General features: G+C 45.8%; 1 protein-coding gene across 5 annotated transcripts in view; it reads left to right on the top strand.

Annotated features, from left to right (window-relative positions):
* The window catches only part of LOC135234279 (inositol 1,4,5-trisphosphate receptor type 1), a 110,958-nt gene extending 95,365 nt beyond the window's left edge, over positions 1–15,593 (top strand). For all 5 annotated transcript variants that reach the window (XM_064298722.1, XM_064298724.1, XM_064298725.1 and 2 more), the window contains 9 exons: positions 506–681; positions 1,065–1,229; positions 1,975–2,164; positions 2,933–3,025; positions 3,853–3,998; positions 5,236–5,401; positions 6,480–6,640; positions 12,094–12,255; positions 14,233–15,593. In XM_064298722.1, coding sequence (XP_064154792.1) covers positions 506–681; positions 1,065–1,229; positions 1,975–2,164; positions 2,933–3,025; positions 3,853–3,998; positions 5,236–5,401; positions 6,480–6,640; positions 12,094–12,255; positions 14,233–14,319 — 1,346 coding nt within the window. In that variant the 3' untranslated portion in view covers positions 14,320–15,593. The remainder of the gene's footprint in view (positions 1–505; positions 682–1,064; positions 1,230–1,974; positions 2,165–2,932; positions 3,026–3,852; positions 3,999–5,235; positions 5,402–6,479; positions 6,641–12,093; positions 12,256–14,232) is intronic.

The raw sequence follows: 15,593 nt of genomic DNA on the forward strand, positions 1-15,593 counted from the left end.
TACCTGTGGATTTAGTGAACTACAGGTAGACTAATACTAAAGCCCCACAGAGGGACAGCATACAGTGCACAGCTGTGTCCCACTCTCTGTGTTGTGTAACACAATGTTTTGAGTTCAACGTTCCTCACCAGTACAGAGTCCTATTGGTGTGGTACGGCTGACATGCAATGCTCGTTTCTGTGCAATGGCAGTTACGGACAAGTTGTTCCTTTGATATTGGCTGATATTGCCCCTTTTGGTGATAAAAAGACCCACTGAATCATAAGGGCTTGCTATTATTTATACCAAAAGCAAACATTCACCAATGACTAGCCTTACTACTGAATAGAGCACTTGTTGCCCGTAATACGGAATGATGGATGCTTGGGTGATTTTAAATGCATACAGACGCACGGTTACCTTATTTTTGCATTTGTATCCGTTTGAAGTACTTGAAGGACCATGTGGTTTGCATTGTGCTCGCTGTCATGATGGTAACCATCCCCCCGCCGACCGTCTCGCTCAGGGACCCTGGAGCCCCATCTGTCTGCGCTGCTGTGGTTGGGCATGCTGGTGTCGCTGGCCATCGTCATCGCCCTGCCCCAGCCGCACGGCATTCGAGCGCTCATCGCCTCCACCATCCTTCGCCTCATCTTCTCTGTGGGCCTGGAGCCCACGCTCTTCCTGCTCGGGGCTTTCAACGTGAGTCCGCGCGGGAAATCCCCACGACCGCCGCCACCTGTCTCTTCTCTTCGCGTGAAGTTGATGTCTGGAGCACTGCGGTAGACTGTGGCTTCCTACTCCAGCTCAGAGCGAATGCTCTTCACTCAATGAAAACAAAAATGACATGGCTTCACACACTAAGTGTGGAGTGAAACGGTATTACATGAATCCTTTTGGAAGGTTTTTCAAGCTATACCTTCATGTGTGTTTTTGTGTGTACTATGAAATAGCGAAACTATGTCCCCCTGTATATGCGAGATGACAGCAGCATAGCGTGTTTTTTTGTGTGTAAACTAGACTGGCGTAGTTTAGCATAGATTTTAGCATCCTTGAGTCCCCTCCTTTCCGTTCTTCCTCCGTAGGTTTGCAATAAGATAATCTTCCTGATGAGTTTTGTTGGCAACCGTGGGACGTTCACCCGAGGCTACAAGGCCATGATCCTGGACATGGAGTTCCTCTATCACCTGCTGTACCTCATCATCTGCAGCCTAGGCGTGTTCGTTCATGTCTTCTTCTACAGTCTTCTGGTGAGCAAGCTGAAGAAAACAGGGAACCCTGGGATATAGTGGCTACTTGTACATCTACTTGTAGGGCATCCATTGTCTGTTTTAATGCAATTCTTTGTATTTACATAAAAACTTACATAATTTATATATATATATATATATATATATATATATATAATTTTTTTTTTTTTTTTCTCTTCTCAGTGTAGTGAAAAATTAACCTTGGGAAAGCAATAAGATGGACTTTCTAAGAACTTATTGAACAGACCAATCGATAAAGATTTTGAAATGCATACTCTTCCATGGATTTTCTCTCCTTTAGGAATATCACTATGAATCTTTGAAGGAAATGTGAAAATTTTAAAATACTGTGCGCTACTTCTTCCAGGCTGATAGCCGTTTTGTGTTGTTTGTATCAGCCCTTATGCTTTAAGCAGTCCTCCAGATGTGTTCCTCTCAGGAGGGAAGGACACACAGGTCCTTCTTGAATGCTTCCATATATTTCATTAAAATGGAAAGCTGTTGCATGGTTGTGTAATTCTGAAAGAAGTACAGTTAGAAATCTGAGACCGCAAATGGTAAAAAAATATCAGAGAATCGTGACACAATAATATTTAAGCACATCATTTATATTTTAATCTTCCTTGAAAGGCTTACACTGCCGTTTTGACCATGGATTTCATCATCGCAGCTCGCTGCTCTCGCAGCTATGCGAGTCTGTGCTCCTCGCAGCTCTGTGACTCTGTGCTATGCTTCTCCTGTCCAGCTCTTTGACCTGGTCTACAGAGAAGAGACGCTACTGAACGTGATCAAGAGTGTGACGCGTAATGGCCGCTCTATCGTCCTGACCGCAGTGCTGGCGCTCATCCTGGTCTATCTCTTCTCCATCGTTGGATACATCTTCTTCAAGGACGACTTCATCCTGGAGGTAGACAGGATACCCAATTCAACGATAGGTGAGAGATTTACCGGGTCTCTTCCCCACCGGCTTGCTTTCCAGATGCCACGCCCTGCAGTACGGTTCCGCCGAGCCGTCGGTGTGTCAGTGCTTTTACCCCTCACTTCCCTCTGTGATCTGCGTTAGGAGGGCAGCACTAGGTATCCTGCATGCCTGTCAGGGAACGTTCTCATTAATCCTTAATCAGACTCAACGTGCCCTCAAGTCTGCGCTTGCAGCTTCCCTCAGGCTTAGACTGATCGGGTTCAATTGCATTTTGAGAACAAGTGTCTCCCTTGTCCTGACCCCACATGCTCTCTGTCTACAAAGGGAAGGAAAGTTAAGGAAATTAAAGTTGGAGTTTGTGAACTTTTCTTGTCTCGCAATATGATTGGTTCTTGCAAGCCAACAAGTCCCGCATTAATGAGAACATGATTCGCCAGACATAAATGATTATTTTTTTATTAGCAAATCACATCCCAGGACTTGAGTGGCTCATGTCAGAGCAAGCCTAGGTCTGATGCAAATCTGGATATATTTTATGAATGCATATATGCATAGAATATTTTTTAAATGTAGTCGTATAAAAAAACACGTTTGTCTCTACCGGTGTATAAACAGTTAATGCATTTCAAATAATTGTCTGACCCAGGCCTGCTTCAGTCTGAATCAAACAATTATTTGAAATGCATATATACGTACATAGTACAAATACCGTAATCTTATCAGCCTATCAGGTAAGGCTGGCATCCCCTTAACTGTGTTCTCTTCCTGTCCTCGTGGTCAGAGGGCGGGGCGAGCATGGCAGGAGGGTTTCTACCCGCGGACGTCTGCAGGACGGACGGCGGAGAGAACTGTTCCACGGAGGCCGCCGTGGAGGGTAGGCCAACCGCACGGGAGGGGGTGTTCCCTGGGCCTCTTATTCTTACGGAGTCCCCCTTTACTCTCTGAGCGCCCATGTGACCCTCACCTTCCAGAGCTGAGCCCATAAACGCGCCAGACGAGACATCACGAGTTCAGTGCTAAGAGGCACAAGGTCTAGTCGCCATTGTGTTCCAAGGAAGGGGCACAGTGTGACGACCTTGCAGGGTCGGGCGGGGTCAAAGTTCAGATCACCATCATGGCTTTGCTGGCTGGGCAAAATCTAAAGAAATTCCCCAGATTTAAGTGCCAAAGCCCCTTATGTTAATCAGTCGGCCAGTCAGACGGATATGCTGGCTCAGTCTTAACCTTCTTAACACTTAACAGAAAGCTCCATCAGCACCGTCTCGCCCCCCTCACCCTCCCACCCCTTATAGGTCCTTTATGTGTTGCAGTGGAGCAGGTTACCATGTCAGCTGATTGTACTTGGTTTTAGTCTCAGGGCAGCAGCTGAGAGCTGTGCTGGGTGCCATTATAGGATAGTGGGTAATAAACTGGCCTTGTAACTCTCAGGTTTCAGGGTCCCTGGTTGGTGACTGCCATCATACCCTTCAACAAAAGTCCTTGAATCGCTTCAATAAAATATCCAGCTGTAGAAATCAACACTAATAAAGTAAAGCCATTAAGGCAGGGTATCTGCTAAGTAAGTAAATAAGAATAGTTTAATAATTGAGTTTTTTTTTTTTTGTGAAATAGCCCAAGGGGTCAAATTTAGGGTTGCTGCTGCATTGACTGGTTGATGACATCTATGTGTCCTAATGTGTGTTTTTTGGGTCTTTTATCCAGCCCTCACCACAGAGATGTCTAATGATGACGCCGAGGACAAGGAACGCACCTGTGAGTCCCTGCTCATGTGCATCGTCACCGTCCTGAGCCATGGGCTGCGGAGCGGGGGAGGGGTCGGCGACGTCCTGCGCAGGCCGTCCAAAGAGGTACCAGTGGGGTGGGGGGTCGGGTGCAGATGGCCTCAGGGTGGGTGCCGGGCTCCTGTACTGGAATGGTACATTCTCAGCCATGCTCATCTAAAGGAGGCCTTTCTCATGAATCTGTGATAATGCTGCACTAGCTGATGCTGCTTGGGCCATGCATATGAACGGTCATTTTGCTGGTTAACCAACACTGTGAAATGTCATGACAAGCACATTCACATATAAAGCTCCTGCAGTTGTACGTTATGCATAGGCGTTATTATACTCAATTTGCCAGTTCCAAAACAAACGTTTCTCCTTTTTTATTTGTGTCATTGTAACACCCAGCATTGTTTAAAAAAAGGTGTTGTCTTCATTGCTCTCAATGCAGACAACTCATGGTGAACAGAAGTAAAAAAAAAAAAAAACATGCACTGTGTGAAAGTATCCCCTTAGGAGGTTGAGGTTTTTTAAAATCTGCAATATTTTCTGAGAAACTGTTTGCATTGGCCCAATAGTGTACAGGCAGCAGCAGCCAGAGAAGGGAAAAAATTTTTTGGGGGGGGCGGAAGTATTTCATTTATTGTGTTAGATTCAAGCTAGCTTTTAATATCAAAACTGGTGACAAGTGGTGAGTGTCCAGGAAGACTGTGGGAAGGTGAGACTGATACTAGGCTCAGCAAGCGAAGGCCAATTCAGTCCGCACTCCAGAAGAACAGAGGGGTGGGGCAGTGGTGCCAGGCTCTGGCGCTGCTCATAGTGGGTGGGGCCACTCACTGATCATGTGACCTGGCAGCTTGCTTGGGCAGCCGCTGATTGTGAAACCCTTTTCTCAGAACCCACCCCAGCATCCCCAACACTTCCTCCTGCAGGAATAGACTTCTAAGAAAAACTGTTCCCTTTAACCGAAGACTGTTTCCCTTGTAGGGGTCTTTAATACGGTGCATGACAATGTTGTTCCCGGATAGCCAAGGTCATTGTGAAATCAGCCTTGTTCATTATTTGTATAATTTACATTATTGATCATATGGTCGTGATTAGCTTTATTCAGATAAACAGATGTACAGATCTGAAAATTATGATGCCTGGATTAAATTGTATTTGTTGCAGGTGGTGTATTCAAACACTCTGAGAAAACAGGGGTAGCTTTAAAGGAATTTAGACATGCTCTACAGACCATCTTTGGTCTGTGCAAAATGGTGAACCCTTTAGCGGTTGAGTGGAACAGTACCTCACCAATATCGGGGCTTTGACTGTGCAGGAACCTCTGTTTGCCGCCCGGGTGATCTACGACCTCTTGTTCTTCTTCATGGTCATCATCATCGTCCTCAACCTGATCTTTGGTGTCATCATCGACACGTTCGCCGATCTGAGGAGCGAGAAGCAGAAGAAGGAGGAAGTGCTCAAGACGACGTGCTTCATCTGCGGTAAGGGGCGTGTCTCCAGCAGTGGGGCCAGGCACTCGGGGGAGGGGGTGGCTCGGGGAGCGAGGAGGACGAAACCTAGCGTGCTTTGTCGCGTGCCGGCGGCGGTGGGTCGGTGCCGCTTGGCATACGTTTCTTGCACCTGTCAGCCGCTTCCCGGAACAGTTAGTCACTGCTCTGGTGGAGCAGCCGTAACTCCCGCTGCTCACTGTCCAGATTCCGGGGGAATGGTCACGTGATTCTCCCTCAGAGAACGTGCCTCAAGTCATGTCTACCTCTGGGGGGTTCGTTCACTCTCACACGCGCGCACACACACACATGCACACGCACCCACACACACAGACACGCACACGCACAAGCCCCTAGCCGTAGGACGTGTTGATGGAGACAGTTTCCGCCATAAGAGACGTGTGAGAGCAGCATAGTTTTCTGGTGAAAGAGGGTCCGCCTGTCTGGATCACACTGAAGAATGCATCTTGTTCTCAGTAAAGCCCTGCTGAGTAATCGTTTCCCCATGTTTGCACTGCGTGGGTCTCTTTCCTCTACCCCTCTGGGAACGCACGCTGTTAAATGACTAACCATAGCCAGTGAACAGGAACGCTGCCCTGTGAATGGGCTAGTGCAGGGCTGTCCAATCTTATCTGAAAAGGCTGCTGTGAGTGCTGGTTTTTGTTTTATCCCTGCACTGTGACACCTGATTCAACTAGTTAGCTAATCATAGTCTTCAATCAAGACCTTATAAGTAGAATCAGGTGTCTTAGTGCTGACCTAGAACAAAAACCTGCACCCACACTGGCCATTTTAACACCCCTGAGATATAATTTGCATTAAATCTCAAATAGGTTCTCAGCTAATATTTCAAGTACATATATATATATATATATAGATATTTGTATGTATTTGGATATCAGGGGCTATAATGGGAAACCTAAATGATTACAAAAGGTTTTGGGGGAGGAAACCATTTAAAAGTTTCGGTCAGTTATAGAATGTGTAAAGTGTCTAATGTCACCCCCGGCAGCAGAAGAGCAAGGTGTAGATGAAGCCTTATCCCTTCCCCTTGCGCGTTGTGTCTCTCCAGGGCTCGAGAGGGACAAATTTGATAACAAGACTGTGACTTTCGAAGAGCACATCAAGGAAGAGCACAACATGTGGCACTACCTGTACTTCATAGTGCTGGTGAAGGTGAAGGACTCCACAGAGTACACCGGTCCTGAGAGCTACGTGGACGAGATGATCAAGGTAGGTCATCATGGAGATTGCCCTGGGAAAGCACCCGTTATATCTGACACTCATTTTTTGAATGCTCTGTATTTTCTTATGGCTACTGCCTGATGTTTGCTTTAACCTTTCTCTGGTGCTTTTCTGCAACTTTAACACCAGTGAGTCAATGCAACCTAACAAAGTGTTGCAGTAGAGTCCTGTGGTTCCTAGCTGAAAATTGCACTTGTGACCAGTTTTTTTGTGGCTGTGAGTGCGCAGTTAAACATATTTCCTGGAAAAAATTTTACTTGAGCAACATTGTTTACTCAAGCTGATGATGCTGAATGCAATGTCTCCTGCGTTCTCTCATGAAACCAAAGAAGAGATCCCTAAACCTCCAGGCCTGCACTATGCTTATTTCAACATTTGCGCTGCAGTAGGAGGAAACTGCCCCAGACACAATACCCCCCCCCCAAACTAATGACCAGCACCCCCAACAACCACCAGTAGTTCTTACCACTAGATAGAGAAATGGCAGCTAAGTAGCCATGGTCCCAGGCCCCTTGGTCTAAATAAGTAAAAATACAATTCTTACACGTATATAAATTCTGTTATTGGTCTGCTTCTGTTCAGATGGCATTACTGTCGTTATCCTGATAGCTCACCATACAGGTCATTTGGAAAAGACCTCTTGCACAATGAAGCATTCATTATTAAAGCATGTGGAGTTGGAATTTCCCCTCAGAACATCCCTGAACATTGTTAGCTTGGCTTTATAAGTGAAGTTGTGTTTGTCCCTGAGAAGTGCTTAGCCTCGCCTACCACAGCCTTCTTTTATTTACAAAATCCTTTAAGGTAAATCTGTCTGTAAAAAAGGGCCAAAATCTGCCCGTGGTATGTGTGACCTCTGCCCTTTGTGACCTGCTATATTGTGCTGTCTGCCTTTAGCGCTGATGGGAGTTTAGACGCAGAGTAAGGCTGACATCAAATGTGTTAATCCCTAATCGCAGTGATGCCTTGCCTTAGTCATGCCCCCCCCCCCCCCCTTCAGTCCCGGTCTGGTGACCAGGGGTTCAACTGCCTCATGATGACAGCTGAGCACTGTGGGAAACATAACGTCTGGAGCTGCATTCCTGCCCTGCAGTCAGCGTGCAGTCATGCCCCCGCCCGCTCGCGCCGGCCGCTGCATTCTCATTAATGAACACGGCCCTGGAGTCTTCACAACTTGGCCTTCTGTTTCCTGTTAAAGTTTGGGCTCTCTCTCGCGCCTGCTCAGAGCCTAGGGTGTACCCACTAACGGTTTCACGACATTAAGTGAAGTCTTTAAGGAAGGTTAAAAGGTGCTCCGGAAGGTTTGGGTGTCCCCCTGTCTGCTTTTGCTGATGTAGATCTCTGGTTCTTTGAGGTGGGGGAGGGTTATGAATCGGGACTTCCTTTGTCAGTGTCCTGTTCCTGTCGTAAATGTGAGGGGACCCAGGGAGTCCTGTGACTCATCACCTGGGTTTGGATTAGTTGACCTGACCTGCTGGTGCCTGTCGGCCCCTCCGCTAGGGACAGGGTCAGCCGAGGTCAACTTGGAGGAGTAGAAGAAGCGGGGTCGCAGCCTAACCCCACCCACTGGCATTTCCCAGCTTGTCCATGAAGTGCCAGGTCCCGTATTTGAGGGGAGACTCAGAGCAGAGACTACCCCTGGGCGTGGTCCTCCATCCATCGTAGCGATGTATCTCCTCCCTCCTCCCAACCACGTGCCTAGCCTGCCCTGAGAGAGCACTTTTTAAAATGTCTGCCGCATGTCTGTCAACCTGTCCCTGTATCGGAACTTCAGTATTGTCACCTAAATCAGGCCTTGCAGGGAACTCACATGTTCATATGAATTTAACTGGTCAGTATGCAAAAATATATATATATATCCTGGAGTTAATCGTGAGAGATAAGCAAGTGGGGGAATAGACTGACCATGTGACAGTTGTTGATTAGTGTTAACAATTTGTGACTGCGTGACCAACGTCATATCCTGTTTGCAGTGAAGGAAACAAAACTCTCAGTCACAGTGGCTCAAATGACCGTACACAGTCCCATGTCTTAACCGACTTTGATAAATTGGCCTTTAGGGCATTGAGGGGGCCTGTGTCATCTGTCTCGTTTGTAGCTGTAGAAACCGCACTGCATCCTGTCGTTCTGTGTCGGTCCCTGTGGTTTCAGAAATGAAAGATGCACTTCCGTCATTTCACTTGAATAGGTACAAAGTTGAAGCAGACTGTGATGATGTGATAGCGGTCTGAAAGCTTTACTGGTAGTGTTGGTAGTTGTAAACACTTCTCGGGTGGGCAGGAGCCTTAGGGGAAAGTGTACAAATTAAGACTTGATGTGAAAGTTTAAAAAAGTAATCTGTGAGAAGCAGTACTGTATGAGGAGCAATACTTTGTTAGGAGCAATACTGTGTGAAGAGCAAGTCTGTATGAGGAGCAGTACTATGTGATGAGCAGTAATGTATGAGGAGAAGTACTCTGTGAGGAGCAGTATTGTGTGAGGACAAGTACTGTATGAGGAGCAGTACTGTATGAGGAGCAAGTCTGTGTGAGGAGCAGTACTGTATGAGGAGCAAGTCTGTGTGAGGAGCAGTAATGTATGAGGAGCAGTACTGTGTGAGGAGCAGGTCTGTGTGAGGATTAGTATGGTATGAGGAGCAGTACTGTATGAGGAGCAAGTCTGTGTGAGGAGCAGTGCAGTATGAGGAGCAGTCCTGTGTGATGTGCTGGTCTGTGTGAGGAGCAGTATGGTATGAGGAGCAGTGCAGTATGAGGAGCAGTCCTGTGTGATGTGCTGGTCTGTGTGAGGAGCAGTATTGTATGAGGAGCAAGTCTGTGGAAGGAGCAGTCCTGTGTGAGGAGCAGTATGGTATGAGGAGCAGTGCAGTATGAGGAGCAGTCCTGTGTGATGTGCTGGTCTGTGTGGGGAGCAGTACTGTATGAGGAGCAGTCCTGTGTGATGAGCTGGTCTGTATGAGGAGCAGTAGTATGTGAGGAGCTGTCCTGTGTGAGGAGTAGTACTGTGTGATGAGCAGTACAGTATGAGGAGCAGTCATTGGTGATGAGCAGATCTATGGGGAAGCAGGTTTGTGAGATCAGTACGGTATGAGGAGCAGCACTCTGAGGAGCAAGTGTGTGTGAGGAGCAGTAGTGTGTGAGGAGCTGCCCTGTCTGAGGAGTAGTACTGTGTGAGGAGCAGATCTGTATGAGGAGTAGTTCTGTGTGAGGATGTGGTTTAATGTGAGAAGCAGTCCTATGTGAGGAAGTGGTTCAGTTTAAGGAGTATGTCTGTGTGAGGAGCAGGTCTGTGTGAGGAGCAAAAGTATGTGGAAAGTAAGCGATGTGGATGTGAGTGTCGTCCGTACGAGCAGCGGCTTCAGCAGGTGCTTTCTCACTAAAAGCAGAACCGGCTAAATGATGGTTAGATGTGAACCGCAATGGCGTTATGCTCGGACGTGAAGTAAACACAGGCTCTGCGCCTGAGTGATCTTCGGAAACGGGGCTCGCGCGTCGTGCTGCTCTTCTCAGAATGAGTGTGAGCGTGCGTGCTTCCCCCGTGCGTCTGCTGCAGAGGCTGGATGTGGTCGTTCTCAGGTCAGCCGCCTCCCCCGTGTTTGAGATCACAGCGCTGCCTCGCCGGGACTTTTCCAGCACACACTCAACTGCTGCTGCGGCCTCTGCCACTTCCTCTCCTGCGGTTTCTGTGTGCGCGTGTGTGTGCGTGCGTGTGTGTGTGTGTCTGTGTGTGTGTGTGCACTTGTGCGTGTGTGGATATGTGTGTGCATGTCAGCATGTGCATGCAAGTCTGTATGTCCTTGTATGTGCCCATGTGAGTGCATTTACATGCGTCTCCATGTTTGTGTGTGTATGTACATGTGCACTTTGTGTTCATACAGTTCTTTGTGTGTGTGTGTGTGTGTGTGTGTGATGTGTATTCATGTATGCATGAGTTAAACTATTCAAAACTCTGTGTGTCTGTGTGTGTGAAATGTCTGTGTGCATTTGTATGTATCTGTGCCTGTGTAAGTGTTATTTATTTCTCTTTCTGTGTGATTGTAGTCTGTCACGTTCTGAGATACCAATGAGAATATACTGTGTGATGAAGGACATTTGTTGCCGACAGCAAGTTATACCTACTTCTGTGCAACTTTAAATAAATTCATTTTAAATCAGAGTTGTCTGTCAGTTTAGCAAGAGTCGAGAACTAACAAAAGAATACACTGTATAGGCCTCTATGGTAAAGTCAGTAGTGAGAGAAAATGTCATATCTGATCACTCTCTAACAACATAGGTTTAAACAGAATTTTTCCATCACGTTGTGATGACTTCTAGTTCTTGTCCGTTTTCGGAATGCCCCGTCGCAACTGTAGGTGCATCCCGTGCTGTGTCATTTGGGGCGGATGCGCGCTAGCACATGCGCATACTAAAATGCGTAAAGGATGAGTGACTATTTGCCACACTGCAGCCTGCCAGCTAAGCTCTATTGCAGTGGAGGATACAGCTGGCATGGGCAAGCCTGTAGGCCCCCAGTCGATGAGGAGCTGATATTAAGTGATAAGGAGGCTACTGTATGTCCTACTAAATGAAACACTCCCTTCCTTGGGGAAGCTATAATGAACTCCCAGCCAGTCAGCACTGGGCATTAAGCACTGATCCTGGCTTTAGCCATCATTCCAAAGACCGCTTGCCCACCCCCATGATGTCACAAAGCCAGGGCCTCCTCACCCGTTCACAGCGACCCTTTCAGAGTCCTGTTCATGTGATCACGTTTCAGCCAAAAAGACTGAGACTGTCCTCCACGTGGAACAGTGTATCCATGTTCATGGGGAATCCTGGTGATTCTGTCCATAAGGGGAGAGTCTAGAAGCTGTCCTAATGGTTCCATATAATCCTGCCGTCACTTTGAATGTCCTCATGCTTGTGAGACATATTGTGTGTGAAGAAGTGTTTTGCATCTCATGTGACCTCTAAATGCCCCACCAGGAATAATGTTATTACTGTAGAAATTGTCTGATGTCTATATCCGCATTAGCAACGCAACAAAGAGGAGCATTCAAGAGCAAGACTGCGATGATTCCAAGGCATTCAGATACTAAGTGGGCCTAGGAATTTATATAATTGTTTGTTTGGATGAAGTTTTATGGGGTTGTGAGATTTTTCTGTTTGGCTAATGGGAACCTATTTTGCCATTAATATTAAACAAGATTAAAGCATAGCAAATGTAAAGATGATGATATTACATATTTTTAACATTTCTTTTTATTTATTTATTTATTTTTTGCTGCAGTAATTTGGGTAAGTCATTTAGCTTTGCAGATACAATGTCTCTGTGTCCCCGAGTCCTGTAGTGTTCAGATTCTGCCTAATACTGTTGCTGACACTTAATATACATCATCATTATCCTTCTTAAATCAGAGCCTTTTTTAGCATTCTGACCGTGCCACCCCCATCCCCTCCCGACAGGCACACAACCTGGACTGGTTTCCCCGTATGAGAGCCATGTCTCTGGTCAGCAGCGACGCGGAAGGCGAGCAGAACGAGATCCGCAGCCTGCAGGAGAAGCTGGAGTCCACCATGAAGCTGGTGGCCAACCTGTCAGGCCAGCTCACCGAACTGAAGGAGCAGGTCAGTCACGGGGTCCTGGCCCTGTACCAGACCTCCTTCAGCACGCTCACTTACAGGTCTCTCTTCACACATTTTGCAGATTTCACATTCCAAGCTACAAAAGTCCCACGTCATTGCATTGTGTTGCATCAATGTTAGTGTTTAGGAGGAGGAAAAATTCATTTTATGAGCAATCCTATGCTAATGAATTGTTTGATAAAAAGGAGTTATGAAAATTTGACAAATTAGATTTTTCATTTTATATCACATTAACAGGATGAGCAGCCCTGGAAACTGTAATTCTAAGTTCTCAAACTTACGTAGTTATTTACACTGACGTCATGACGGCGAAATGTTGACCGGGATTGAACTGCCTCTCAGCTGATCTGAAATAGTGCGCAGAAAAAGCTTTTGCTGTATCGTATTATCAACATTCAGGAGTGTTCCCACTCAAAGTGTAAAAATAAAAGCCATTACCGTTCGGATTTCAATTTCAGTAATGCATTTCAAGTATGAAATGTTGTGAAGGGCCTGAATCATGTACAATAGGTGACTGATAAAGGTGAGGACAGGGTGGAGGAAGGAGTTTTTAAGTCAAGGGTCTTTTGGTTACAGACAGAAGCGGATTTTAAATGATAATCAGTCCTGTCTGAAAACACCAAAGGCCGTAGTATATCCTCTACTGCGATTGAAACCACCTAAGGTGCACTTTGAACATCATATATTCCCTGTATTTCTTTTTTATTATATGGGTACTGGAGTTTTCGCCTAGCGTTGTATTAAATTGCCAGTATTGCCAACTTGACATCCAGCATGTTCAGCGGAGTCTGCTAAGCAGAAAGAACAGGATGTCTTCATTTGGTCAAGCTTTCCCTTCCTCGTGTATTTCTGCCTGTGGGGTTTTGACATTGGCAGCAGGGTTCCTGAACGCCTGCCATTGCTCCTGGAGCTGTGAAAGTGAAGCCCAAACAAGCGCATCTTTTCACAAACGGCACCCACGAGCAAGAGCTCCCATCTGTTACATCATCCTAAACAGCATTTCCTGAACTTTTTCATTGCATTATAGGTACTGTAAGTTTGCCCACACTGAAACTGAAATTCATCTGTTCTCGTCACCCCCCCCCCCCCCGCGCCGCTCTTTCATTAATTTTGACATTTTGCCCCCATCTTTGTGCTAGCCTCAATTTTACTTGCATAACGTGACAGTCTGCTTCTGAGAAGCTCTTAAATGATTTCTTCTGTGCTCTGAGTGCATTGTATTGAACATTGGTAAATGTGTTCCAGTCTTGATAGGCATTTCCTCTTGACAGCTGAAAAGAGGTGGGGGCGGGGCTTACGGCCTTGGCTCCTATGCTTATGTACAAAAAAGGATATTTCACCAGGTCATCACAGATCATGGCATCCATTTCATGAATAAGTTTGCTTATAGGGGTTTGCTGGCATTTCTTCTTTTTCTCACATAAAAACTCTGTTCCTCAGCACCTTAGTTATACAGGGTGTGTATATGTTCACCTGTGAACGTCTTTACAGGAATTCAGACAGGAACGCATAACTAAAAAAATGGCGCAGTCACGTACTAATTACATTTCAGTGATCCCTTCATGCCTCTTTAGGGTGTTTCTCGAATACATCGAAATACTTAACAATGTTTATCCGGTCTGGTTGTTTGCAGTCGATTGGGTGACTTGCGTTTTCAGGCTGCAGGAACGTGAATTTCAAACAGATTAGCGTGGCTTCAGACCTCGAGTCCCTCCCTTCTGTCGTCAGTGCGAGGTGTTTTTTATTTCTTCCTCACATGGTTGGATCAGTTTTGTTTCTCAGAAAAAGAAAATGAAGAGAACGCGAAGAGGAGAGTTGTGAGCGCGTGCCCCTGTGGTGGAAAGAACAGCGGTGTCTGTCCGTGGGTTAGCACCGACGCAGGAAATGGCACGCAGGTTCTGTGAAAGGGTGCGACGTCGAGAAAAAAATAATAAAGCCTGTTGCTGTCAATCTTTCCAGATGACTGAGCAGAGGAAGCAAAAACAGCGCATCGGACTCCTGGGCCACCCCCCCCACATGAACGTCAACCCCCAGCAGCCTGCCTGATGGGTGGGGCGCACCGCAGGAGAGCAGGACCAGGGCAGACAGACTGCCCGGAACGTGCAGAGAACGTTCTGGTAGAGACCAGCAGAGAATAATTTATGAAGGTTAAGGGGCCACTGAGGAACCAGTATTCTTCTGCCTTACCACTTTCCATATAGTACACAAAGGTGAATTCCAAAGTCATGTCCTTTACTAGGCAAACGCAGCAGGGCTATACAGGTCTGCAGGGAATCGTGTGCATGTTCTGGCTTGGGTAACAGACCTGTTGAAAGATGGCTTTTTTTTTGTTATTTAAAACCGGTAGGGCAAAGCAGTATTTATGGTTTTGTTTTTGTATGATGTGCAATATGAACACTATGATATGCAACCACCATGATGTGTATCCTGTACGTTGTCTCAAAGGGATGGTATTTGGAAGTTCGTTTTATTGTTTTTCTGAAGAGAGATTAAAAAGAACACATCTTTCTCACTTAAAGAGAGCTGTGGGTTGAAGCTACCACATCTAGAACAGCAGGTCGAAGATGCCGTTTTGAGTATGAGCCTTCCTGTTTTTATTGGTTTTATTTTTTTCTGAGTGAATCAAAATCTATATTATGCTCACACAAGTGCTTAAGCATAATTGTATATTGTCTGGAAGCAATATCTATAGTCTTATTCTGAAAATGGTCAATTTTCTCTCACACAAGCATTTCTGTCATCTGCATTTACATGGATTAGAAACTCCCCTTGACATCCTTACACATCCTGGTTTGTGATAAATACTGTGATGAGAATGGAGCAGGGTGTGAGATGATCATATAATCTTTATTATGAGTTTTCTGGTTAGAATCCGATTGAGTTTTCAGACTTTGATTCTGTTGATGGGAGATTTTATTTCTGACAGCTGGTAGGCCTGCCAGTCATTCATTCCTGTATCTTTAAGACTCGTAGAGCAGCACTGACTTACTACCTGTGAAAAAGCCACTTTTTTGTCTATTTTTATTTCTTTTTCATCGCGTTTGAATTTCTCTTTACATTGAATCACGCGACACTGACAGATTTTGCGTTCTCACAGCTGAGAATTCAGAAAAGACATCTTCCTTTTTTAAAGAAGTGTATATGTTTTTTTTTAAATTGTATAGTGGGCCTCCATTTTCAGACCGATGTTATGGGATTTGATAACAGTGTTACTGAAAGAGATAATCTTCACAGAGTACTAATATAAAAGATTGGTGTACTGTTTGAATTGTACATTCATTTAAATATATTTAATAAAGTATATAAGTAATTCACCTTCA

This window comes from Anguilla rostrata, chromosome 11, assembly GCF_018555375.3.
Source record: "Anguilla rostrata isolate EN2019 chromosome 11, ASM1855537v3, whole genome shotgun sequence".
In the NCBI taxonomy this organism is placed as follows: Eukaryota; Metazoa; Chordata; class Actinopteri; order Anguilliformes; family Anguillidae; genus Anguilla; species Anguilla rostrata.